General features: G+C 54.6%; 9 protein-coding genes and 1 non-coding gene across 10 annotated transcripts; 4 read left to right on the top strand and 6 right to left on the bottom strand.

Moving 5' to 3' along the window:
• Positions 1-204: 204 nt before the first annotated feature.
• On the bottom strand, positions 205-2083 carry BZA05DRAFT_199739 (uncharacterized protein). The gene is made up of 2 exons (XM_051479481.1): positions 1790-2083; positions 205-1730 (listed from the first exon to the last, which is right to left on the bottom strand). Exons 1-2 carry the CDS (start codon positions 1911-1913, stop codon positions 226-228), a joined length of 1629 nt encoding a protein of 542 aa, XP_051342527.1. The 5' UTR covers positions 1914-2083; the 3' UTR covers positions 205-225.
• Positions 2084-2965: 882 nt separating this feature from the next.
• BZA05DRAFT_199773 (uncharacterized protein) lies at positions 2966-5018 on the bottom strand. Its single transcript, XM_051479482.1, has 2 exons — positions 3590-5018; positions 2966-3532 (listed from the first exon to the last, which is right to left on the bottom strand). Exons 1-2 carry the CDS (start codon positions 4700-4702, stop codon positions 3068-3070), a joined length of 1578 nt encoding a protein of 525 aa, XP_051342526.1. The 5' UTR covers positions 4703-5018; the 3' UTR covers positions 2966-3067.
• Positions 5019-6374: 1356 nt separating this feature from the next.
• On the top strand, positions 6375-6921 carry BZA05DRAFT_199733 (uncharacterized protein). The gene has a single exon (XM_051479480.1). It carries the CDS (start codon positions 6515-6517, stop codon positions 6869-6871), a length of 357 nt encoding a protein of 118 aa, XP_051342525.1. The 5' UTR covers positions 6375-6514; the 3' UTR covers positions 6872-6921.
• Positions 6922-8017: 1096 nt separating this feature from the next.
• Positions 8018-9529, top strand: BZA05DRAFT_388340 (putative autophagy protein). The gene has a single exon (XM_051482663.1). It carries the CDS (start codon positions 8276-8278, stop codon positions 9302-9304), a length of 1029 nt encoding a protein of 342 aa, XP_051342524.1. The 5' UTR covers positions 8018-8275; the 3' UTR covers positions 9305-9529.
• A 1183-nt stretch (positions 9530-10712) lies between these two features.
• BZA05DRAFT_471474 (uncharacterized protein) lies at positions 10713-12249 on the top strand. Its single transcript, XM_051487963.1, has 2 exons — positions 10713-11062; positions 11121-12249. The coding sequence occupies exons 1-2, from the start codon at positions 10783-10785 to the stop codon at positions 12053-12055; spliced, it is 1215 nt and encodes a 404-aa protein (XP_051342523.1). The 5' UTR covers positions 10713-10782; the 3' UTR covers positions 12056-12249.
• A 1402-nt stretch (positions 12250-13651) lies between these two features.
• BZA05DRAFT_388338 (uncharacterized protein) lies at positions 13652-14993 on the top strand. Its single transcript, XM_051482662.1, has 5 exons — positions 13652-14140; positions 14190-14279; positions 14334-14411; positions 14475-14615; positions 14677-14993. The coding sequence occupies exons 1-5, from the start codon at positions 13877-13879 to the stop codon at positions 14974-14976; spliced, it is 873 nt and encodes a 290-aa protein (XP_051342522.1). The 5' UTR covers positions 13652-13876; the 3' UTR covers positions 14977-14993.
• A 1043-nt stretch (positions 14994-16036) lies between these two features.
• BZA05DRAFT_t62 lies at positions 16037-16122 on the bottom strand. The gene has a single exon. It is a non-coding gene; the product is annotated as a tRNA-Glu (tRNA).
• A 957-nt stretch (positions 16123-17079) lies between these two features.
• BZA05DRAFT_199678 (uncharacterized protein) lies at positions 17080-18111 on the bottom strand. The gene is made up of 3 exons (XM_051479479.1): positions 17657-18111; positions 17301-17384; positions 17080-17237 (listed from the first exon to the last, which is right to left on the bottom strand). The coding sequence occupies exons 1-2, from the start codon at positions 18070-18072 to the stop codon at positions 17366-17368; spliced, it is 435 nt and encodes a 144-aa protein (XP_051342521.1). The 5' UTR covers positions 18073-18111; the 3' UTR covers positions 17080-17237; positions 17301-17365.
• Positions 18112-20588: 2477 nt separating this feature from the next.
• BZA05DRAFT_199657 (uncharacterized protein) lies at positions 20589-22449 on the bottom strand. The gene is made up of 3 exons (XM_051479478.1): positions 21837-22449; positions 21300-21780; positions 20589-21231 (listed from the first exon to the last, which is right to left on the bottom strand). The coding sequence occupies exons 1-3, from the start codon at positions 22330-22332 to the stop codon at positions 20751-20753; spliced, it is 1458 nt and encodes a 485-aa protein (XP_051342520.1). The 5' UTR covers positions 22333-22449; the 3' UTR covers positions 20589-20750.
• A 1033-nt stretch (positions 22450-23482) lies between these two features.
• On the bottom strand, positions 23483-24548 carry BZA05DRAFT_416079 (uncharacterized protein; the record flags this gene model as incomplete). Its single annotated transcript, XM_051485358.1, has 6 exons — positions 23483-23582; positions 23626-23779; positions 23841-23876; positions 23956-24149; positions 24330-24435; positions 24497-24548. The coding sequence occupies 6 exons, from the start codon at positions 24546-24548 to the stop codon at positions 23483-23485; spliced, it is 642 nt and encodes a 213-aa protein (XP_051342519.1).
• Between the last annotated feature and the right edge of the window lie 1417 nt (positions 24549-25965).

The raw sequence follows: 25965 nt of genomic DNA, 5'->3' as shown, positions 1-25965 counted from the left end.
TTCACCGCTTCCTACGGTATCGGTATTGGTATTGGTATTGGTATTGGTATTGGTATTCCCCAACCTACAACTTACAACGCGCAACGCACAAGTTACGCACAAGTTACACACAAACGCCGCAACGCCCATCGCCCTCCCACCCATCCCCACCCACTCCATCCCCACCCATCCATCCCACCCCACGCCCCGTCCCACCCCATCCCACCCATCCCATCCCATCCCAGGCTACATCCCCTCCGTCGCAACCTCGACCCTCTCCCCTGCCCCAACACGCCTAACCACGCCGCCGGCCACACGCTCTTGCATCCGTCCCTTCCACGGACTCCCCCCCTCCAGCCTCTCCTCCACAGTTTTCGCGACCTCCCACCGTCTCCTCAGCACTCTCCACGCCGCCCCATCCGTATCCCTTCCCGCTCCCAAGCTCTGTTCCGGCAGCTTTGCAAGCATCCCCATTACGCCGGGGGCGTTGAGGATCTCCTGCACCCCCCAGTTTCCCTCGCTGGCGGCAATGGCGGCAATGATATTCAGCGCCTCGACCGCGGACTGACCGTGCACGAGGGTCTCGGAGAGCGCGGTGAGGCGCTCGTACATATCCGACGACGCGGCTGCGTACTCGCGGTACAGCGGTTCGTGCGGTAGGAGGAGGGCAAGGGTGCGCAGGAACTCGGGGTGGGGTGGGGACAAGGGGAGGAGCGAGACGATGTTTTTGCCCACGAGAAAGGCGGGGGGGAGGGCGCGCAGCAGGGTTAGTGTTGGGCTGTGCGGAGGCGCGTAGGGCTCCGATAGGTGGTGCGTGATCAGCTTGAGCAGCTCGCCGCCCAGGGGCTTGTCCGCGGGCTGCGAGAGCCGCGACGGGAAGTGTGTGATCAGCGTGCCGACGAAGGCGCACGCCTTCGGCTGCAGCAGGTCCACGTCGATGGAGTCGTCGGTGTACTCCTCTGGGCGCAGGGCGAGCGCGACGACTTCGCGCACGATCCCCAGGTCCTCGAGGAACGCCAGCGCGCGCTTCTTCGACGCCCCGAAGAGCACCGTGTAGAACTCTAGCAGCAGCATGTGCATCATGACGTCCTCGCGGTCCGCCACCATCTTCGCGGCGACATAGTACAGCAGCCCACCATACTCCCGGCCATCCCGCTCCTCCAGCACCTCGAAGTACTCCGCTTCCACCGCCGGAAACCGGCTGCGGCAGACTAGCTCCCAGTCACACGCCGCAATCCGCGGCATCAGCTCGAGCAGCCGACTCTGCGCGTGCCCCGCCCTGCCCCCCTCGCCCACCTTCGTACTCTCAAAAAAAACCCGATAAACCCCCTCATCGCCAAAAACCCTCCTCCACACCACGCCAGCACCCCCAGTCGCGATCGAATCAACCTTCAGCAACTCTAACAACACATCGCTCGCAAACTGCGCCGTCGCCGTCTCCTCGCCTAGGAGTAACACCCGCAGCAGCGCCTTCATCACCGCCGGCCAGGAGGCCAGCATGCCGGCCTCATTCGGGGTCTTCGCGGCCTTGTGCAGCAGCTCGAGCCCCAGCCGCTGGAACGCGGCGGCGGGCGACGACAACGTCGCCAGTATCTGCGCCTCAGACGTGATCTGTAACACCTCGGTAAACGGGACGTCGCGTAAAAGTCGCAGGATGCACTGCGCTAGCGGTGCGGCGTCCGACGTGGTCGTCTCCAGCGCGAGGATGGTGAGTGGTAAAAGACCGAGCTGCGGGCGCGTCGCGGGCGTGTCTATAGTACCGCTGGGAGTGAGTCACAGCGCGAGGGCGAGTGGGGAGTGCGAGACAAACCGGCAAGTGACGAGGTAAACGTCCGCACGAGCACGGCGTCGAGCTCGGGCGGCGGTTCTTCCGTCACGATGGCGGTGAGGTGCTGCTGCAGGCGCACGAAGAGGGCCGTGGTGGGAGGATCCATTCTGACTGAGTGCGGTGTTTGCGGAGATGATGGGGGGGTGGTGAGATTGCTTCGGTGCGGTGGTGAGATGAGGTGAGGTCGCTGGCCTATGTATGTGCGTGCGTGCGTGAGGAGCGGGAGCTATGTTTCAAGGTTACTGGAGTACATACCCCGCCAGCGCTAGTGGCGGGGCGCCGGCCGGGGGCGGGCGACGTGGGGGCCACACGTTTCAGTTTCATGTGATTCTATTTGCGCTCGACTCATCGTCACAATCATCACGATCATCACGGGAAAGTAAGTAATGAATTATTGAAGCTTCCATTGTGATCCCGTATCCAAAATTGCAAACTGCAATAGCTAGCTAGAGCAACACAACACGAACACGGCATTTCGAAGAGCACCTCGTCTCGTCAACAAGACATGTACAAACAAAAGAGAAGAAAAGAGAAAAAGAGAAAAAGAGAAAGCCAACCCAATCAGCCAACACCATAAGTGAAGCAAGCAAACAGTAACTCCGCCATCCCATCCCATCCCATCCCATTCAAATGCTCCCGACCCATCCGTCCGTTGACAACTCCCTCCTATCAAGGAGAGCAGAGCTCCCAACGGAAGCTAACAGAAAAGAAAAGAAAAGAAAAGAAAAAGAAATAAACAGACAAAGAATAGTATCAGTACTAGTAGTATCCCATCGTTGTAACTTGTAAGAGACAGCCTATCTAGCTGTCTATCCCTCCTCACACTTCAAAGCCCAAAGCCCAAATATCCACCGCTCTCCAGAGTGTTTCCCCCAAGAATCACCTAAGTCTCTTGCTAAAAACGCAGAGAAAAGTACAGAACAGGGGAAAAAAAACCAAGCCGTAGAACGTCTTTCCAATCCAGCCCAAATTTTTCTCCCCCCGCCCATCTCACATTTCCAGATGTCTCGGCGCTGCGATCCGCAAGAAAAAAAAGACTTTTTCCAGAACACAGCATTTCTGCGCCGGCATCGTAATTGCGGAAAAGTAACAATTCTGCTGTCGATGATCGTTGTTTGCCCCTCCCCCCCCTCTTCTAGTTGTAAAATGTGCCTTGCCGCCAGTAATTACCTTTTTTCGTTCAGTCCCATCTCTTCTTTGTCGCCCGATTTCATCTTTCCTTCCGGTTCTAGCGATATAGGCATCTAAGTGGTGTCCGCTCTACGTGTGGAGACGGTACATGCGACGGGCGCAATCCTCGCCGATGCTGGAGGCCTCGTCGTATTCGTCGCGGCGGCGGGGTCTATGACGACGACGCTTCTCGGGACGGATCTTGGAACCGGGCACGAAATAATCATGCTCGATTGAGGGTGTGCGGATACTCTCAGTGACGTAGACCGGCCTCTCCATATCGGCGGGGATCGGAAAGTTGCGTCCGTTCTTGATCTCGGGGAGGGTAGTAGGATCGCAGGGCTGGGTGTAAGGATACTCATACGGCTCATCCTGAGTAGGGGGATCTGGCCGCTCGGGGTGAAGAGTTTTGATGTAACGCTCGCAGCGTTCACTGAGAGAGGTCGCCGGAGCCAGAGTGTGAATGCTGTCGCCGAGAAATCTCGCCTTCGAGGGACCGAGGGGAGCAGCAGCAGGGTATGCGCGCGGCTCGGCACGAGTGATGAACTGGCGAGACTAGTGGTAGTGGTTAGCACCGCATACGGCAGGGGAGGGAGGATGCGCAAAACATACACCATGTTCCTCGACGAACTCGTCACGGCTTTCGCGCGCGCGTTCTCTCTCGCGGTCGGGATTACGCAGGATGCGTACGGGCGCCATCATTGGGCTCGGAGCCTGATACTGCGCCTTACCTCTGAAGGTGGGACGAACATCGCCGTAACGATCGTCGTAATTGCGAGCGCTACGTCCGAGATGCGATCCGTCGTATTTTGTTGCATGCGACAGACGCGGAGAGCTCTCGATGCGGTCGCTGCGGTAAACAGGGAAATCGTTGGATCTAAGATCGCGGACCTGTGCGTCGCTAAAGTTAGCTCTGTCATATTGGGCGTTGGGAGTTGGGTGCTGCGTCGACTCTGAAGGCTGCACTGCCCTACTGCCGCATGTGGAGTTGGGCATGTCGTGAGGCTGACGAAGCAAGTGCAAGGCTGGGTTCGGTTGGGGAACGGGCAACAGCCTGATAGCGACAGGAAGTGCAGAACATGCCGCGCCAACCCGGCAGCAGAAGCAGCAACAGACTATGCCAGGAGAGAGAGACGACGACGAGAGGGCAGCGTATGTAGAAGGATAGTAAATTACCTCTACACGGTGATGACCGTTTCCAGGGGCAATTCCAACATCGTAGGAGTCGCGACGCGGGACGATGGTGCGCATGTGCGGTGAAGGATGGCCGGACCGCATTGCGTCGGATGTGTATGTATTATTGTTGGTAGTGGTGGTTGTATTTCGAGGATGGGTGTGCGTGTGTGGTGGAGAAGCTGGGGTGATGGACGATTCGAGATGAGAATGTGTCGAAGGTGGTGGTGGTGAATATTGTTGAAGTTGTGCGTGTGCGGCGGCGTGTGATGTGGAGGTTGTGGGGTGGTTGCGGGAGTTGCGAGTGGCAGATGCGGTATTGATATAGCTCGGGGTATGCGCAGCCACGGTGGGACGCAGGGGGGCCTGAGCGAGGGGGGTGGTCGTAGAGGAGGGAGGAATGGCAGCAGGTGGAGGTGGCGCGATCCTGGGGGTGGTCGCGGGTGAGTGGTGGGAACCAGCAGCGGCGGCAGCCACGACCGAGACACCGGGTGTTTTGTGTGGGCGGCGACCTGGCGGGACGTAGTGGGTTTTTTCGGGACGTTTACTCATTTGTCACGGGACTCGTCTGCTTTTTTTCTTTTGTTAGACGCGACTTTGAACCGGGTGCTCCTGGGCACGGTAGTGAGCGAGTGTGCAATGTGCGTAAGTCGAGTAAGTGCGGTGGGTAGGTGGGGAGGAGTGTACGAGTGCCGTACAGCGATGGGCTGGTCAGGCTTAGAATGGGGAGGGGGGGGGCGGGCCCGCGGGTGTGGCGAATTTCAGGTTTCCGCCGCGAGTCCTTGAAGGTGTGAATAGTGCGTGCGCTTGAGGCGTGTTGGTCGCTGGTCAGGCACGGGTTCAGCAGTCGCAGGCGGGGATTTCGGAGGATGGGACAAGATATGGGGCAAGGTCTGCAGGCTGATCGCGGGTGGGGTCGAGGATTGGGGGGCCTCTGGGGCTACCGAGTTGCGTGTGAGTAGAGCAAAGCTACAGCGGGGGGAGGGGGGAGGATGGTTGGCCGATTGAGGGCCGTTGCTGGAGTGTAATTGGAGCGATGATGGTGTTGGTGTCGTGTGGATGAGTGGGGTGGTGCGGGTGGACGTGAGTGGTGGATGGTGAACAGTGGACTGGAAGGGGGAGGGGTGAGCGAGTGGTTGGTGGTTTGGGGTGGAATCGTTACTGGACGGGACGATGCTCTGACCAGTGACGGAGTGATTGGTCGGTCCGTACACAGCAGTGTCCTCCGCCGACGAGCTCAAGTCTCTGCTGGTTGGTTCGCGCTGGTTCGAAGTCTTGGAGTTATTTTTCTTCTTCTTTCTCTTCGGTGAGGACGACGACCGGAGTCAGACAGACAGACAGGCAACAGGGACCCGGAGAAGGAGCGACAGGAACAGCACAGAACGGAACAGGGACGAGAACAGGGACAGCACGACCGACAGACAAGACAGCAGTGCGTGACGGGAGCGCGGTTGATCGGCACAATTGATCGCAGCGATGGGTGGAACAGCATGGTGGGGGTGGGTGGGGGGTGGATATGGATGGGGCAGGAGGACAAAGTGCTGGGATGCATGCCGCTTTCGTGCTGAGCGGGCGGGCGGCGGCGATGGAGCGGGCACTGGACGGACGCAGGCAGCACGGCACCGCAGCTCGCTTGCACGGTCGCAGTCTCCATTCGAGCCGACGATGCCGATCGGAACAAGCTGAAGATCTATGTATGTGCTCTACCTCCTGTGGAAGGGGTCTGTAGCGTAGCTACTCTATACAGGCAGTGCTATAGAGTGGAAGCAAAAGCGCGCGAAACATCCACTCACCGTCGACGTCCAGCTGCACTCCTCACAGCTCACACGAACGAATCACATCCACCCAGGTACCACATCGTCGTTCGCCAACCATCTGCGATCTCGGAATGGCACACGCCAATAATAACCACCGCAGATTTCCTCACAGGCTCACCTTACTCACGCTCCGCTCCCTGCGCCCGCTGGCAATCAATCGATGCGCCCCACTCCAACTGTGTATCACATCACACCTACCATACCTATCCTACCTGTCCCACCTATCCTGCCTCCATCAACCTCTCCACTCTGGTTTACTCATCCTGACATCGGCTCGCACGAAAAATATATTCCCGCGATAGATTGAAAGCGAAAACAAGCAAAACCTGCAGACGGAGGCACGGAGGGAGAGGCTGACAGCGACAGAAAACGTCGCTGCTTGGACTTGCTGCTCGAGCTGCCTTGATGCGGAGACGGACTGCTCTAAGCAGTGTAATAGAGCGCCGCACCTCACTAGAGTAACTAGAGTACTCTACTCACTCTGCACCCGCGCACCGAGCACACGGACTCTCCCCCATCCCCCCGCCCCCCGCCCGTTCTCTCCCGTATGCACCTACTGCACTGCATCCCCACACTCCTCCCCCTCCCTCTCTCTGACTGTCTGCGGCTTACCGTCCTCGCCGTCCCGCGTTACAGCAAAGTTACATCTGATGGAGCGATAGCTATCATAGTCCTCACTAGTACTTGTCAAGGGGTCGGGCCCGGGTTCCCGCCTGCCTACCTGCCTGCCTCCCGGATCCCTCCCACTCCCTGCACCACAGTAACAGTTACCAAGAAACCGTCTCACCTGCCCTGCCTGCCCTGCCTGCCCTGCCTGCCCTGCCTGCCCTCAGTGCCCTGCCCTGGCTCCGTTCCGTTCCCTCCCCGGGATTCCCGATATATGTATATGCGCGCGTGGGTCTAGAGGGGAGTCCCCCCCCCCCGAGGTGGATACAGCGCATCTGTTGACATCACATCGTAGCCACATCCCCCCCCCCCCGTCCCTCCCAATCGTGGCGGTCGCTGGGCGGTGGGTGTTTGTCTTTCTTCTTCATCTTTCTCCTCCCTACTAGTGCCGTGGAGTAGAGTAGAGTAGAGTGCCTATTCTATTCAGTTCAGAAACAAGTCCATTCATAGCATTCATAGCACGCCAGTGTTTCGTCAACCACCCCGACACTTTTCCCGACACTTTTCCCGCCGACCAACCGACCGACCGACCGACCGACCATTGCGACCAGTAATCGCGCAGCAACGAAGACATTTATTTTCTATGCAGGTTATGTTTCTCGCGTAGGCAGTGCAAACACCTCAGGCTGCTGGATATGTAGAGAACCTAGGGTACCTAGGGTATGTAGGTAGGGTGGATGTATGAGCCACTGAGCCATTGAGCCAGCCTGCCTACCAGGTGCCTACCTTTTGGCCAACGCCTTGCGCCGACGCCGACGATTTTTTTTGTAAGGCTGACGATCGTTACTTGGCGGACGTTGAGATACATACTCTACTCTAGATACTATGATGTAGGTACTTTTTATAGTAGTGATGTGATACATATGATACATGAAGCGGATACGTGGGCGATTCCCGGGTGGAGTGACAACGAAGCTGCCGGTCCGATGATGATGATGATGATGATGATGATGATGATGATGATGATGATGATGGTGATGGGGGTTGGTTGTGTAGATGATGTAGATGGGGGGGAATGCTGCGAGTCTGCGAGTCTGCGACCGGTGGATAGTAGATATCATCATCGTTGAATTACTTATGGTTGGAATGTTGAGAGAGCGAGTGAGGGGTGGAGGGCTACTGACTTCGTCTTTTGAGACTTCGTCTGTTGGATTGTCTCTGGCTGAAGCCTTGAACGGAGGGCGTGCGGGAGGGCTCCCGCTTCGTCTATTGAAGCAGCCTGGCTGAAGCCTTCCTGCGAGCCAGCAAGGCTCCATGCCGATATCGAAATATGATTGCGAGCCTCGTTGCGTGCATGCCCTTGGTCATGCGGATTGCTTACTCATCCAGCTTATCAGCTCTTAGAATGCAAAGCTCTCGTTACCTGTGTCATCCCCCCACCCCCGCCATCGTCTCCAACCCAGCCTCTCAGCACAGAGCTCCCTTCCACGCACCTTCCCCCTAACCCGCAACCCAACCAACCACACGAACCCCGCGAAGAAGAAAGAAAGAAAGAAAGCAAAGAAGCTTCCAACTATCCTCATCATCGCCCACAACTCCCCCCCGCCCAAGCCGTAGAACAACCGATAACCCTTCCGACCAGTATCTTCCCCGTCCCCGCCGCGAGCAAAGCTCTATAGCTCCACACCTAGCTCCTCAACCCATGATGCTGCACTCGACGTTCTCCCGCCTGCGCGACTACCTGACGCCGGCGTCGCACACGTCCACGTTCGCGTCGACGGGCGAGATCACGCCCGAGGAGTTCGTGCAAGCGGGCGACTACCTAGTGTACAAGTTCCCAACGTGGGCGTGGGCAGCTGCGCACCCCTCGAAGCGCGTCAGCTACCTCCCGGACGAGAAACAGTATCTAGTGCTGAAGCACGCGCCGTGCCGCACGCGCCTCGACGATAACTTCTCGACCTGGAACCCGGGCGATGAGGAGGGGTGGGATGGAGGCGTTGCTGCTGCGGGAGGCGACGAGGCGCACAAGGCAAGGCCGATAGAGCGCGTGCAGAGCGTGGGCGACAGTGGCGATGTCGAGGACGAGAGCGACGATGAGATCCCAGATATGGACGATGAGGAGGATGACGACGAGGCGATCATCCGCGATACGGCCAGGAAGGGGAAGGGTGCGAAGACGCCGATGAGGTACTATAACCTCTATCTTACCTACTCGACGTACTTCAAGGTCCCAAGACTGTTCATCTCCGGCTTCGATGGCGCTACCAATATCCCCCTGCATCCGCCCACCGTCATGTTTGAGGATATCTCGTCGGATTATAGCCAGAAGACCGTCACTATCGAGCCCTTCCCCTGCCTCGAGACCCCATTGCAGATGGCTTCGGTTCATCCTTGCAAACACGCTGAGACGATGAAGCGCATCTTTGACGGCATGGCGAGCAGGAAGGCGCGGAGGGATGCTGCGGCTACTGAAGACGCGCTGCCGGCGGACGAGACCGCCACTACCACCGCCGCTACCACCACTATCGAGACCTCCGCCGCCGCCATCGAGCCCACCACCACCGCTGCCACCGCTGCCACCACTACCCCTAAGGAGACAGAAGAGTGGGAGCAGGTTGGTGCGGAGGAAGATGATGGCGGACTCAGGGTCGACCAGTACCTGGTCGTCTTCGTCAAGTTCATGGCCGGTGTTATGCCCGGTGTAGAGATGGACTATACGATGGGCATCTAAGTGGGGTGACAGATGAGGGAGGGTGTGAGGAGGGAGGAAATTGACGTGTCAAGCTCCCGACCGCGTGTATGGGTTCGTTCTATCTAGACAAGGCTTGTTTGCTAGGCTCACTTTTATTTTATTATTTCTATCCACTTCTATTGCCTGCTTTCTTTCTTTCTTTCTTTCTTTCTTTCTTTCTTTCTTTCTTTCTTTCTTTCTTTCTTTCTTTCTTTCATTGCTTCTGCTTCTGCTTCTGCTTCTGCTCTTTTCGTACACGGAGTGCTAGGTGCTTTCCTCGCGCATGCATGTTAGGTAGCTTTGGGGGGGAGGGGGGGGGGGGGGGGGGGGTCCTGTCTGTCTGTCTGTCTGGTCTGTGTTTCTTTCTGTTCTGTTCCCGAGCTAGGTACCGGTATTGATGTAGTTATTTACTTTGCGAAATTATTTGGAGACCCATCTCTTCTGTTGCTTCCTCCCGACGTGCGGCGGGATGATCGTCGTCTATACAGGTGCGGGATGACGGTGATGACATGATCGTCGCGGAACTACTCCGTAACTCTGCTAGTATATAGTGGAGTGAGCGGTTAATTTCGTGGACTGGACTGATCGGTGATGGATGCGTGTGCTGGACGAACTGCTGTGCTGGCTGGACTGGCGGACTGCTTGGACTGGCGGACTGCTTGAACTGCCTCGACTGGATGGTTGGACTGGATGGACTGACTGGACTGGAATAGGATTTGCACGGTGATGCTGGGATGGTAACTATGGTATTGCGGGGATGGTGTTGCGGTGGCTGGCTGGCGGCGGGTGAATGGGCGGGGCGGGAATGTGCTGGCGGCCTTCTGCCCAGTGGGGGTTTTTGCTAGTATCGATGGTAGTATGGTAGTGGGAAGTGAGATATGATGTTTGCGGTTCTGCAGGTTTGAGAGAGAGAACATCAATTATTATCGCATGCAGCCTTACTAGACTACCTGTGGCAACCACCAACTTCGCAACCATTCCTGCTAGCTCGGCGGGGATGAGAGAGAGTTCTACCACCACGGCCCGATGCTGCGCCGCCGCCTATATACCAACCAATTTTTACAAAGGAAAATCACACTCATTATCCACACACTCGTTAACCGCACCCTCCGCACACGCAGTACCTGCCTGCCGGGCACTCCTGTTCCGCCCCAGATTCGTCGATCCCCTCCCCGTATTCTGCTGGTTTGATCTGATATATAGAGTACAGTGGGAGTTGGGAATCTACTGTAAAGGCTGGCACGGGTACTAGTAACCAGGTATATAGTATGTTGGAGGAGACAGGGCTCGTTCAGTTCCAGCCTTACTTGCTCAGCCGAGCTCGAAACCAGAGCGCTAAGTCACGTGCACGGAGCCGCACTATGCCAGCTAGCGTACTCTAGTTAGTTAGCCAGGACCTCAAGCTCCCCACCTCCCTCACCTCCAAGCTCCCCACCGCACCTTGCTCACATTCCCACCACCGCCCCACCACCACCACCATGACCACCACCACCCCCGCCACCTCTCCGCTTGTATCCTCACACGCCTCCACGTCAGGCCTCCAAATCGCGCTGCACCCGTTAGCACTACTCACAATCTCGGACTACATAACGCGCCACACGCTGCGGCAGCAGTCGGGGCCTGTCGTGGGCGCGCTCATGGGCTCGCAGAGCGGCCGCGAGATCGCCATAGAATACGCCTTCGAATTCATGGCGTCTGTTGACGACGACGGGAATGTCATCGTCGATAAACAGTGGTTTGAGACGAAGTTGCAGCTGTGTGAGTACCTGTGAGGGGGGGTCTGGGGCGGGGAGTGCTGATTAGAGGGCGGGGATAGTCAAGGAGACACACCCCACATCAGACCTGATAGGCTGGTACACGTCGAGCTCGTCGCTGCTGTTCCATCCGCAGGCGGCGCACGTGCCGGTGCACCAGGACCTGCTGAAGTACAACGAGTCGCTGATTCTGCTTTTGCTCAACCCGTCGCCAGCGGCGGCGCTCAGCGGTGGTGGGAAGCTCCCCGTCGCGATTTACGAGAGCATCTATGAGGCCGCAGAGGACGAGAATAAGCTCGGTCTCAAGTTTGTCCCGCTGCCGTATACCATCGAGAGCGCCGAGGCGGAGATGATCGCTATGGATTTTGTCGCGAAGGGTGCTGGGAATGCTAGCTCCGTTCCGCCGGCGGAAGCGACGGCGGGCAAGGGCAACGGCAATGGCAAGGGCAAGGGTAAGGAGGAGGTGATGGTGAAGATGAAGGTGAAGGAGGGGGCGTCGGGGTCCGGATCGGGATCGGGCGCGGTGGAGAAAGTGGACGTGGTGGAGAAAGTGGACGTGGGCACAGCCAACGACGAGCTCCTGTCGGGGCTCATGGCGAAGAAGAACGCGATCGTCATGCTCAACGCACGGATCAAGCTGCTACTATCGTACCTGCAGAACCCACCGAACGGCGTGCCGAACCACCAGATCCTCCGCGAGATCAAGTCGCTCACCCACTCCCGCCTCCCCCTACTCAAGCCCGCAAACGAGAAGGCGTTCATGTCAGAAAAGATCGCCGAGGAGTCGGACGTAAACTTGGTCGTCCTGCTCGGCGCCGTCACCAGGTGCATCGAGGACGTGAGGGGCGTCGGCCGTAAGAGTGCCGGAATCGAACATATCGTCAAGACCGGAAGCAAAAAGTCTGCGTTCGATGATGACCTGGAGTTTACGGGAATTGGAACGCCAGGTGGTCCTGGTAGGAGAGTCACGAGGGGCATGGGTGTGTTTGGTTTCTAGCGCGCAAGGTACACATGGGATACGGATTACGTATGATGCGAATGGGTTCTGGTTTTTTTCTTCTCGAGATCATGATGCGTGATGGGTGATTGCGTATGAATAAAAAACGAATTTATTGAGTGATGTTGTTCGTTCTTGGGGACTTGACTGGTGCCCTGCTGGGTGGTTATTGCGCGGTCCTAGTTGTGACGTTTTGGATTGTTTTTCTCCTTGATCCGAGGTTTGATGATTGTCCTCACTGACAGTGCTTTTTCCGATAATATTCGGGACCTTTCGTCCAACCGAGTTGATTCTGACGAACACGGGAGAATCCAGTGAACAGATGATATTGGGAGATCGGGGAAGCGAGTGTCTTGACTCTTGAGTGACGGTTGGAGGAGCTTGCACATTCATGTTCGATAATTGCTGGTGAAATGTATTGGAAGATGCAGGTACATACATAGGTGCGAGTTTGTTCCATACCCAGGCCTGGTTGGTTGGTTGATCTGCTAAAGAAGGACTCAGGAGAAGAGACAGGCTCGCACTCGGGGCAGTTTGATGATTGATCCCTCGAATCCTCAATTGGTTTCGATGCCGATGCCGATGACGACGAGCGCCGTTTCGGAACTACTGGAAGTTTGCCTGTTGAAACGGTGCAATGGCTGGTGATGTGAAGGTGTCTGGAGAAGTGTGAGGGCCCGGGGGAGAGAGTCTCATTGGGGATAGCAGCTTTCCTCATGGCAACTGTCAATTAGGGGCCGGTGGATGGACGGAAGTCTGATGGATTGGCCGGAGGTTTGCGGCTACAGGATGGGTGGGTGGAATACTAGCTCACGGCTTGGGGGGAACCGGCGGGGAAGGAAGTGACGAAAGTGAAGGAAGTGACTGCTACGGCTTGGAATATTCCAGGCGGCAAGTTCGAGAAGAAAGGCTACTACTATAGCTATACGAAAGATCGGGTTCGGTGCCGAGTGGGAACTTGGAAGAATATCGGCCCCCGCCTTCCTCTCACCAGATCACTCGTCTGTCTCTAAATTGGGGTTACCGATTTGTTTGGAACATGGGTGGAAGTTGCTTCTCGCTGGATGCTCCGGAATCTTAGACTGTAGTGATGGATGGATGGACCGGTGGAATAGACTGGAGTGATTGAATCTTTGATACTTTGCACACTGACTCGCTCATGTAGGGATCGTGGAGATGCAGAATCCGCGGCTTTGGTGGATTACTGCAGTTTGACATCTCCTAGTTACCTAGCCGTTGGAATGAACAGCCACTCACTATACATGAGACCGAGTCTGATGCCTCATGGGAGCTATCGATATCTACCTTCCATCCACACAGTCAATCGATTTCAAGCGAGGAGCAACCTCGTTCAGGGTTGATATACTGTATGCAGCAGGCATCTGAAACCGATTCAGACTCCTCACGGGAAGGGCTTGCATGGGCGGTCGACATCTTCCCCTTGATCTAGCCAGTGAACATTCTTCTCGAAGGCGGTCATACAGACATGAGCTGGCTGTTTGCTCTTCACCTTCCTTCACTGGTTTTACACTTGCATCTGGACTGATGGATTCTGCACAGGAATGTTACCGTCACACCCAGCTAGGCAGGTTGCAACTCTAGAGCTCAAGCTCGAGGTTTGCGTTCCACAGGACGATGCGGATCTCAGGCAGTGTCCCAGTCCTCCTTCTTTCCCCACCCTTCCAGCAGAAGCGAGAGAGGAAGTAGAAGTGATTACCTATATAACCCTGCTTGTCTCGACTATTCTCTCCGCATACTTCTCTCCTCCTTCTTTGAACGGACACTTACCCAACTCCCCATCCTGCGCCTTTCGCCTCCTCTATGCAAACAAGAGCAAGGTCTCAACAGTCCCAGTCCTATCCTTTGAAAGTCGTACCCAACGCTATTCTACCCGACATCGTCATGACCGACGTCGCTGCAGCACCCGCAACTGCTGGCACAGAGGATACCACTCCCTCGGACATTCCCACCTCCAGCCCAACTTCGTCCTCTCTGTCATCGCAGGAAACAGTTTCCCCCAACACCACCATGATATCAGACGAGGAAGAGGGGGAACCGCCGTCTTCACCGTTGACGGAGATTGATGTGCCTCTCCTTCTGCATTTCTCCGCCGAGGGTGACTAACAGCAAGCAGGAATCCCCTTCCAAGCCCGTGCGCGGCAAAGTGCCCAAAACGAAAGTGCGTGGGGGAAACTGTGAGGATGATGAAGTTGGGGTACATGAAGTACTATCTCCTCGTGCCCCTCTCGCTGTTACGAAGTACTGACATAAAACATAGGAGAAATCAATGCCCAAGCGTGGCCGCGGTAAAGCGGCGGCAAAGACAAGGGGTGGGGAAGATGGTGAAGCCGAGGGAGTTAAGATGCCTCTTCCCATGCCCCCAACCACGTTACGCTAAATACGCTGACATGAAACATAGGAGAAGCCCACAGTTACCCCTAAACGTGGCCGTGGCAAGAAGGCTGGTGACGGGTCGCCCACTACGCCCGCCAAACGTGGACGAAAAAAGGCCGAACCAGCGGTAGACGAGGACGGCGAACCCGTCACCAAAAAGCGCAAGGTACCCATATACTCAGCCCATACCCATCGTGACTCATGAGTGATGTTGACACCCCCAGAAGGCGCCGACCAAGTCCCAACAAGCGGCCCTAGTATCCGCTGATGCGGCGGAAGCATCCGGCGCCCGCTCCTCGCCATCGCGCTCCTCGTCAGCCACGACCTCCCCCCCGACAAAGTCTTCGACGGCAATGACCCGCGAGGAGTGCGGTTACATATTCGACTCCATGATCGATATCGGGAAGTGGAACGACTGGACGAAGGATCTGAACAGCAAGAATGGTACCGATAGGCAAACGTCAAGCGTCAAGCGCCACTGGAAAACTTTTGTGCGCGGCGCGGTCATGAAGCTTTATAAAGATTAGATTGGAGCGCGGAGGGGTGGAGGGGGGGGGGGGGTTGTTCGAGGGCGGGATGTTGGGGGTGGATATATGGGATGGGATGCGATGTTACAGAGTATTCTTTCGGTACTGGGGGGTATTCTCTGTATTCTACTTATGTAGGTTTATTATCTGGTTACTTGGCTACTCCTGGGTCGGTGTGCGAATCCATATGTCTCCTGGGTAACTGCGTTCTTTCCGTCCCGTAGCGATTCCAGAATACATGTTGAAGAAAGCAGTATCCAGCAGTATCCAGCAGTTTCGTGGTGTAGCAAGTTATCACTTGTAAGATGTGTCCAACACAAACAAGATCACCAGCTCACCAGGTCGAGCCTGGGTGAAATCATAGCCTCTTCTTCTCTTCCATTTGATCTTGCTCCTTGCGTTTGGGAAGTGGGAAGTAGGCATGCGAAGGTTGGAACTTGGTGACGGAGACAAGTGATAAGTCATCCGCAACGATCGCATTTTTCTTTTTCGAAGGGAGGCGGTGGACAGGTTACCTATCAATCAATCATACACAGCCATCGCTCAAGTTTCCAGCTTCCAAGTTTCCTAGGCCGCGAATGTAGCCTCCTCCACCATCTGAAGACCGTGCGTGCGTGTGTGAGATGGGAGGAAGCGCTGGTGCTAGGGAACTGCGGCTGATGCTAGAGTTGGTGATTTATGGAGGATTTGGAGGATTTGGAGTTTATACTATGAGACTGGCGTGAGGGTGTATCAGTATAGTATCGTGAAGCCCCATTCTAGCTAGTATCGCCATTCATATCCAGACGTATTCACCTAGAATGGTCATTCATGTCCGCAGGCCTATCCACAGACCTGTTCACCTTAACATCGACATTCATATTCCGTAGGCATAGGCTACCCATCCCAGCATCGCCGTTCATGTTCACAGACCTCTCCACCTAGCATCGCTATTCATACATATCCACCCCAAAATCCCCATTCGCTATCTGCAGGCGTATTCAGCCGGTCCATATCCTCTCGGATACCTATCGCAAAACGAATGACGTGACCGCCCACTGCACGGGGGCAAAATTTGCAGTTCCGTTACGGGGAATTGAACCCCGGTCTGGCCGGATTAATACTCTAATTGAGAGCGGCCGATGCTAGCCACTACACCATAACGGATGTGATCATGTCCTTGATGGATACTACCGCCTATGATGTGAAGTACTAATGTATGGGCGGCATACTTCACTAGTCTTTTCAGTAGCTAGTCTACACTCTAGTTAGCCTAGATGGACGCATACGGCGGCTGGCAATTGACGCTCAGTAGAGTAGCCTACATAGCGCCGGCCTTGCCCTGGCGATCGCTTCATCACTCTGTTTCAGTAAGTACAGCGAAATCTAGTAACATTTAAATTGTGTACATTTTCACCCGTCACCTGGTGAGTCCCCGCTTTCCTCCGCGTCCCACCAAATCTAGGCAGATAACATGTTCCTGACCGGAGCCCTTTGCTATAGTAGCAAAGGATCATCTAACTGCAAGTTCAAGAGACATTGCTGCTCCCAAACTACCATATCCAGCAATTTCTCCAACTTTTCCTCCATCATACGCATAAGTGATTACCTCCTTCAAAACGCACACTCAATGGCCGCACATGCAACATCTCCACATCCCAACCCATATTCGACGTTAATTCGCTCCCCCTTCTTTGAGCATTAACAACATCTCCACTTATCGACCCATACTCCACCATTATCTTTTCGCCCTTTTTCGAGCATTGCGGGTTCTCGCCTTCCGATATCCGATATCTCCGTAAAAATTGTTTTTCGATAACAGTCCGACTCAAACAACATCTCCACATATCGACCCATAGTCGACGTTGATTTTTTCCCCCTTCCTCGAGCATTAACAACATGCCCAATCGCCACACTAATGCAAGCACCAATAAGAAAACTCTCTCAACATTCCCCTCTGCAATGTTTGCATGAACAATGCAATGAACACATAGAATCCAAGTGTTGGATTGATTCGGTTCGCGGCGTTCACGATAGTGATGTTGCCGTGAAAACCAATCGGATTTGGCTCTTCAAGCTGCTGCCAAACGGCACGATCGTGAGTGGTGTCGCCGGCTTCGGTCTTGTTGTGAAAGATTCGAGATTCCGAGGTGTAGCGCTTGGTGGTTACGGTGTAGCCTTCAGGTAGTTCGCTCAAGGGATCGCACGCCCCCCATACGGTAGGCAGTATGGGACGAGCTAGTTGACCGCAAGTGACGATTTGGGCCGTCCGTATCGGCGGCCTAGAATTACCTCAGCGTCAGTAAGTATCCAATATCAATGTAGAGTAGGTATTGGTGACTCACTGGAGCAGTTGGCTATTGTGGCTCATTAGCTGTACTGATACTGCCAACGGTAGTATATGAGCTGCTCAGGCGCTTCTTTCGAATCTTAAAATCAATCAGTGTGATCGTGCTTAGAAGCGTAGGAGAAGTGACGACTAACCGAAGTGGCAGCCAGCTCGACCGCCGCTCAGCGTAGTATGTTTCGCGGGTCAAGCTTTCGGTGTATGCATATCGCCCACTTCGCAGATTGGGTGATAAGGGTTGGAAATTCGTCATTCACCTAACGAGTGACTTGGTGGAGGGAAGAAAGCGGAGCGAAACGGAGGCCCGAGGGCCTGACGAGGAGAGAGCGTGGTAAAAGTGGAGCCAGAACATACGGCAGGTGCGTAGTAAAGCGGGTTCCACCTTGGACGAGTAGAATGCCGCCGAGGTCTGAGAGTGAAATGGAGGGTGAGTGAGGTGAGTGAGGTGAGAGAGGTGAGAGAGGTGGGTGAGGAGGTCGGTGAGAAAGGAGGATGCAGAAGGAGAGTGCAGAAGGAGAGTGATGAATGATTGTGAGGAGGTTGGTGTAGAAGAAGGATGCAGAATGAGGGTGCAGAAGGGCGTTAAGAAGGAGAGTGAAGAAGGATAGTGATGAATGAGGGTGAGGTGGTGGGTGAGGAAGGAGAGTGCAGAAGGAGAGTGCAGAAGGAGAGTGCAGAAGGAGAGTGCAGAAGGAGAGTGCAGAAGGAGAGTGAAGAAGCAGAGTGAAGAAGCAGAGTGAAGACGGAAAGAGAGGACGAAAGGTGAGCATGGGGGGTTGGAAGACTATTTATAGCCGGGTGGATGGAGCATCGAAGAAGAGGGAAACGAGATGTAAGAAACCGACTCGTATCACCGTTGGCTGCCCCGGCTGACCCTAGAAACAGGTGGGCCCACACCAGATCGAAGTCGAAACTCGAGCAGGCGTTGCAAGCCCTGCTGTAGGCTACGTTGAAGAGCGATGAGCTCGATATGATGCGATATCCACCAGTCTCGAAGCTCTTGTCTAGATCGGACGACAGGCAAACATACATGCATGCGACAAGTTAGACCAGACAGACACACTCCTGACAGCGACGATGGATCGATGCATGCGCTTCTATCTGATTAGCAGGCAAACACATCGCTGCCACACTCTCACACGACGTTGAAGAGGCCACAGCAAGAGCACAGAGACCTCCCTTGTCGCCATGCCTGAGTTGCGCTCTTTTCCAACCCCTCCTCGAAAATACGATCGATGAGCTGTGACGTATGTGCTCTGTTCAGACAAACAAGGTTGCCTCTAACATGCTGGGCTTGCTCGGACCGAATAGCACATCCTGACAGAAGCAGGACCATGCGTACGATTTATTTTTATTTTTCCCACTTTGCAGTTTCTCTTGGTGAAGCCGTGTTTAGTGTTCATCGACAGTTTCCGATCTCAAATCGCCACTTACTACCTAAAAGCCCTCAAGTTCGAATAATATTCTGGCGAAGTCGCCCACCCAGCAAATTTCATCATACCCACATTCATAGTATATCCTACTCGGTACTTATCTCGAGCCTCACCGAATATCATTCGGTACGGTGCCGTATGATCATTCATGTAGTCTCGCTCGGACTCTACGGGCTCTGTTCCTGCAGGATTGAGAAGTCATAACGAACTAGACTTGCTCAGAGATCCTGTGTGAGGTGTAGATGCATTCCGAAGAGTCCTGCGGAGAACGGCTGGTTTTTCACCACTGGCGAGTATGAGGACTCCCAGCGCTAATGTGTGAAAATAAAATAAAAATAAAAATTGGAAAATTAAAAATGGAAACTTTCAGCAAAGTGATGGGATCCTTGGGTCACCAAGGTGATTGTCTTAGAGGTGCTGCCTAGAGGGAGGCCGACAGTTGCGGCAATTGCAAACAAGTGCTCGATCGAGAGGACATGATGTTTGTTTGCTCGATCAGGATAGCTGACCCCCTGCTGAGCTGTCATTGCTGCATTGCTCCCCTTCATTTTTGTGCCTGCGAGGGTGTTGAAGCAGGTATATAAAGCCAGCCCCTCCCCTGTGCTTTCGTTCCTCTTTCTCTTTTTTTCTCCATGATTCAATTCCAACAATAAAAAGCCCTGCCCTCCATCACTGCACTTCCTATCCACCATCATCTCATCACTCTTTCTCTTTCCCTCCTCTTCCGACTAGCCCTCGGTTGCACCTTCCCCCAGAGATTCAATCTCTCGATCTCACTTTTTCTGGTTGCTTTTAGAGAGGAGGAACTTTGTGCAGCATGCTCGACTGCAAGTGGCGAATACTCGCAGAAAGGAGGGGGGGAAGGAAGGAGCTGCTGAGACAATGTAACATCGTGATGTTAAGAATTCAAATAATTCAAATTTCTGCTGAATATCATCTTCGTAATTCGGCCGTACACTAGTTCATCACCGCATCTATACTCGGATCAACCAGCCAACACGTGGCGGGGACCCAGAGCATAATACGCAGTAAGTAAAACAAGCTTCTCTCGTAGGCGGGGGAATGATGTCACTGCCACTGAAACCAACGGGTTCATATGACATTCGCTATGAAGACGAGGTAAGTGTGAAGAGCAGCCTCGTGGCACCCTTCGTTGCAACTACCACGACACGTCGGGACTCGCAGTGACCACTGGCCTTGCGGCTGGTTTTTTTTAGGCACCGCAGCAGCTCAGCTACGGTATGGACTGGAATCAGCCACAGTCAGTCAGCCACATTCAACTACGGAAAACTAGCACGCGTGCACCTACTGCCAGAAGAAAAAGAAATAATCGCGAACCAACCCCTCCAGTGAAGGAGAGCCCTTCCGTTCCCTCCGTCCCCTCCGTCCCCGTCAAGTCGAAAACTTAGGAACAAGAAGGAGGCTCAATGCCTCAAAGCCTCTAGCTCGCGCTCTTAGTTACCCAACAACAAGAAACGGAAATATTTCGATGATGCGGGATCACTATATCGAAGATCTAAGTAGGTACTTACTAGTAAGTCTGTCGTAGCCCGAGGGGCGATACGATGCCGGATCATCCTTTTCCTCATCGCCTTGTTGCACACGGCATTCATGCGCATGCGCGTACTATCACTCGGTTTCGGATGATGACGTTACGACGGGTTATCTAAGTCTTACGTTTTGGATCATCTGTAGTTAAGTTAGTGGTGTACTCTACCGAGATTCAGAGTCCTGTCGAATAAATACATTTCTTTTTTGCTTGCTGCCGTGAGTAGGTAGTGCATCATTGTACGGTATTCTTCATCACCGGTGCTGTGTTATCATATGGAGAGCAAATCGTACAGAATCGTAAATATCGCAGTGTACATTCCGGTGGACAAGTGTCCACCCATTAAAATTTACAGCGTGAAATCGATCCACCTCCCTAACGAATATACAGTAAAAAGACAACGTCATCAAGACCAAACTTCAGAAGCAAGCAATGAACCACGAATACCCCACACCTAAGCCAAAGACTAAAACCTCTGCGCACGATGCCACTTCTCCTCCCAGCCCTTAAACATCGGATACTCCTCGAGGGTGCCCACCTCCCAATCCTTGGGCGCAAGCCCATTCCGCACCTGCTCCTCGGCCCACTCGCGCAGCGCCGGCTTCACCACGTGTTCCACGTGCCAGGTACTCTTGTACTCCATGAGGCTCTTCTTCCCCTTCTCAAGGATCTCGAGGACGAGGGCGGGGATGCACGGCTCGTCTGCAAACTCCGTGATGGGCGTGAAGAGGGCCTTGAAGTTGAACACTATTGCGCCGCTGAGTGGGAGGCGCCGCAGTGTCTGCCAGTCTACGCGCAGGCGGACGTCCTCCAGTTTTAGCAAGGGGAGCTGCAGGTTCCGGAACCTGGCGTGTGGGTCGTCAGGTGGCATATATAGTGGCTCCTTGTACTCGAGGCCCCATGAGCCCCGCTGGATGGGCATGTTTGTCGGCATCTTGCTGAAGTAACTATACGTGATGTTGTAAGCACACTGGTTTTCTTCATGTATTTAGTCTACGGGGGGATGGGCACGAACCGGTCCATCGACTTCGACATCTTCTCCTCGTAATCCGGAATCGGCTGATGAATCTCCTGTAGAGTTTTCCCAATCTTCGAAGCGACGTTCCAGCCCAGACTGCTGCAGATGATGCCGGCGTGGAACTCGTACGCACCCGTCTCCTCGTTCTTGATCGTGATGGCAAAGTCCTCGGGCACGTTCGTGAGCAGCACCACCAGCGGATGCATCTCGCGGATCCTGAACCTGCGGCCTAGGATCTGGTTGACGAAGGATTCCGTGTCTTCGCCGGCAGGGTACTTGAGGGCGAAATACTGCGGGTACCGTGCGACAAGGAACTGCAGCACCATCTCCATCAGCTCGGTGCATGCCGCCTCGGCGCCCGGGAGACATTGGAGGACGTCTTCGCCGTGGCGGTTGTAGAGCTCTATTCGCTGAGCGATGCGGCGGCTGTAGGTGTTTTCGAGCTCTAGCCACCAGTCGGGCTCCATCTTCTTGAACGCTGTTGGAGTTAGTATATTTTGCAAACGTAGAAGTGATGGTGGTGGGGGAACGAACACATGGTCTGGTGGTACGCCCACCGGAACGGTCGGTACGGTCTCGCCCGGGCCTTCGATATATCAAATTCCTCGTACGGCTTCGGCAACAGCACACCGCTGAGCGCAGCGTAATCCGGGAATCGTCCATACGCTGCGATCTCCGCATCGGTACGGGTTGTGTTGGGGAGGTACCGTCCGGGCGTAGCACCTGCCGGCGATGATGGCGGCGGCAAGGCAACCGTAGAACCTCGACGTACGGAAAGGATGCTGGTCAGGATCCCGGCGATCTTGGATGGTGCGTCTGCCGAGTGCTGGTGCTCAGGCCGAGGCTTCTGGGATGTGTCAGGCGACACCGAGCGGAGGGGTGTGGCAGCCGAGTTTCGGGTGTGTAGGGTGCGGAGGGGTAGCAGTAGTAGTAAGACGGCTGCTATGGTGATCAGGATGCTGCCGACCGTGAGGTAGACGGGTGATACGTAGAGTGTCAAGTATACGTTCGTCGTCATTGCTGGGATCATGGCGAAGCTGTAGGATGGGAGTTGACTCGGCGGATAGCTGCTCTGTTTGATGATGATCGAAGCAAGAAGCCAGCAGACAGGTGGATCGGTGTAGAGACCACGTGGGGAGGAGGAAAGCTGCTGTGTTAAACTATAAAGCACTCTGAGGAGATAGCCCGTCCGCCACAGAAAGCAGAGCTTGAGGGCCGGGCTTTTCTATTTTGTCGATGGAAGACTGCGTGGAACGGCTCGCTGCTAGCATTCAATGTAGCGAGATCGAAAGCTTCGACAGCGGCCTTGCCGTAGCTGTATCGTATCGCGGGGAATGATTTCCGGAACCGAAGCAACCGTGGGAGTTGGTAATGTCGGAAGAAGTAGATGTTTACGGAGATGGCAGGTTGAAGGGTATGTGATAAAGATGGTTATGATGGAGGTGATGGTGATGGTGGCTGTCGTGCTGAGCGGGCAGACAACTATGTGCTTGGTCGTGGGATGCTTCGATAGGTACCCTGCTTGCGAATGCTGTTCCGGGGGGTCTGTCTGAATGCTCGAAGGCCACCGGGGAGCAGGAGGAGGAGGAGGATGCGAATCGAAGTATCGACGGTCGACGGTCGATATGTGTAGGGGATCGCACGGACACGGCTCGAATAAATGGCGAAGATCAGGGCGGAAAGAAAAAGAAAAGAAAAAAGCAAATAGGGAACAACAGGCATTTGTCGAAGTCCAATGTCGGTAAAAATCCCCCCATATCGTGAGTCCATTATCGATAGCAGGCTGCTGCTGCTCGGAGCCTTTCCAGCGCATACTAGCGACTAGATGCCGGTAACGTAAGAATCTAACCGTACGTGCGTCTGCAGGTCTGGCTCCGTCTGTCTCATACATATCGATCGGAATATAGCGAACGGCGGCCAATCAGCCCAGTCTCCAGGGGTAGGGATATCGACGTCGTCATCGAGAGAGCAGAGCGAGAAGGCAGCACGAGAGGCGATGATCGTGCGGACGGCGGACGAGCGACCAACGAACGAAAACCGTATGTACTCGTACTAGGTATGAGCGCGGCAATCTCAGCCATCCTCTATTTTTGCCATCCTCTTCTTCCGCTGCAGAAGGTTTCCTTCCGCGGGAAGCGATTGCGCCTTCCCTCGATACCTCATCCTTCCGAGGGTATCAATCAACCCTCCCACCCCCGCGCATCGATCACGCCCATCCCCCCGTGCCGGAGTTTCATCTGTCGTGATTCCGGAAACCCCCATCTGATCACCATGCGCATGCTGATAGGTACCGTAGGTATTTGCTTATTCCAGGAGCACGCACCCTGCACCTGTATCATCATCACCACGTCTCGCTCGAGAGTCGAGAGCTGAAGCCGCAACGAAAAGCATGGAAAATAGCTCCTGTTTGGGCCTAGGGCTAGGCAGCTTGCCCGGGTTCCTCGACGTCAACATCGATTCCGCGTCCGGCAGCCTTACTGGTTTCAGAGTTTCAGTCGGCCTGAACTATACGTAGCAGCCGATGCTTGTGCTACATACTTCCACACGCCGTTGATTCTGGAAGCTGGTATGTACCTGATGTATAAAGTACATCAGATCACGACTCTCTGCCAAGTAGCTAAATAGATAGTAGAGTAGGTACCCAAGTACCTACATCGCACTGCGAATCCGATGAGTTCGTAAAGTACCTCGCTGCTAAGAATCCACCGAAGGTCCGAAATCACCCCGTCGAATCTCGATACATAGTACTGGTATCCCCACTTTTGCACAATATTCCGATAAGAAACAGACGACGACTCAAGAGCAAAGAGCAGGTCATCCACGATCCCACCCGTAGGTGTCCGCGCACTGAAGACGAAACAGGCAAAAATTTCCCGGCCAATCAGATCAGATCTCGCTTCGCTTGTGGCCGGTTCGTCGATCCCTTCCACTTTCCGCTTGTGGTGCGGAAATCCTGTGGGACTTGGCCGTGTGATCCCGACCTGCCGATATCGAGAAACTATCTGCGTAAGGTGAACGATTACATACTTCGAACACGGTACGGCTGAAGCCTGAAGGATGATGGCGGCGGCGGCGGAAGATAAGACGCTGATCGTCGTGGATGGGAAGCACGCTACAGTGCCTGAGCACCTAACTAGTTCGAGTTAATTAGAGCGTGTTAAGCTTCACCCAAGCTCGAGATACCTGGTACATACCGGTAGGTACAATACCTCTGTAAACTGTAGGCGTCGAATTCCTTCCCCACATTCTTGGCAGTAGGTATCGAGACTCGAGTGCATGCCAATTAGTTATTGCGATAGAAAGATCAGCGGACTCCGGAGTTCCGGAGAGAAGAGAGGTGTGCCACGGCTTCGATGGGCCTGTACATAGCCGGCCGCCGGCCGCTGATCCACCAGTCGATCTTGTGGAACCAGCAGGTCGATCTCGCGCCGGTGATGAAGGAAAACGCGGAGTCGTCCTTCTGTATCGGAGTCCAAGGCTGGTGGCATAACGGAGTGCAAATCGAGCCGAAGGATCTCACACCGGGGTCCGGTCTCGTAGACTCGCAGTAGAACTCCGATCCGAACGATCTCTGCACACATCCCTTATCTCCGACGTCGGTTCAGGGCTGGACAGGGGTTTTTGGAGTGAAAGCGAGTGACGTCGGAGGCGACGCCAAGTAGGTATCCTATCCCACCGAAGCCACTGAAAGAACCTGCGTGATCGATGGTGGACGGAGTGAGTAGTTATGGCATTCCCCGTGGCTGCCATGCCTTGTGTATGCGTCTCTAGGAGACGAAGGATCCATCCACAAGATATCCCACCAGCAGGAGAGCCAGAACTTGAAGTTGCGAAATCGAAATCGAAATCTCTGCGGATGACGCCGAGAGCTGCCCCTCAGGATAACTGGCAGCATAGGTAGGTAAGCCGTGAGTATGCCACGAATCGAAGAATCCTGCCAGCTCGAAGCTACCTATCGAGAAGAAAAGTAAGGAGGAAACCTTAAACTCTCTTGGCAATCAGCTATGGGATTCTGTCTCGTGGGATTTATAGGAATCGAGAGGATTTCGTTAGGACTTACCTACTAGCAACGGTCTTCGTAATTCTCGAGCGCTCAAGTCTGGCCGGCTGGCGGAGTGCTGAGTCCAAAATTTAGTCTGTAGGTATCACGTTCCGCCGAAGCCACAGAACCTGCGTGATCGATGGTGGACACTGGGCTGGCATGCCTGGTATATATGTCATAGAAAACGAGGGTCCGCTCGCAAGATATCCCACCAGCAGGACAGCCAGAAGGTGCGGTTTCAAGTTCGAGATCTCCGGGGATGACGCCGAAAGCTGCCACTCGGGATTGGCGACAGAATCAGTAGGTACCTGGTAGGTAGGTACGCGGCGAATTGAAGAATCCGGCCAGCTCGAAACTACCTATCGAGAAGAAAGTTAAGGAGGAAACTCTAAACTCTCTTAGCAATCAGCTCTTGGGATTCTGTCTCTTGGGATTTCTGGGGATCGAACGGATGTCGCTAGGACGTACCTACTAGCTAATGGCCATTTGGCAGGCCGCAGCCACCGGTCTTCAGAATTTCCGAGTGCACAAATCTAGCCGGCTGGAGCCTAGCCGTGAGCTGAGCCAAGTGAAGTGTCTAAGGGTACCGTAGACGGTGAGATACCTAGAGCATCCATAGTT

This window comes from Tricharina praecox (genome assembly GCF_024521635.1).
Source record: "Tricharina praecox strain CBS 144465 chromosome Unknown BZA05scaffold_4, whole genome shotgun sequence".
NCBI lineage: Eukaryota > Fungi > Ascomycota > Pezizomycetes > Pezizales > Pyronemataceae > Tricharina > Tricharina praecox.
This window is presented reverse-complemented; position numbering and strand designations above follow the sequence as displayed.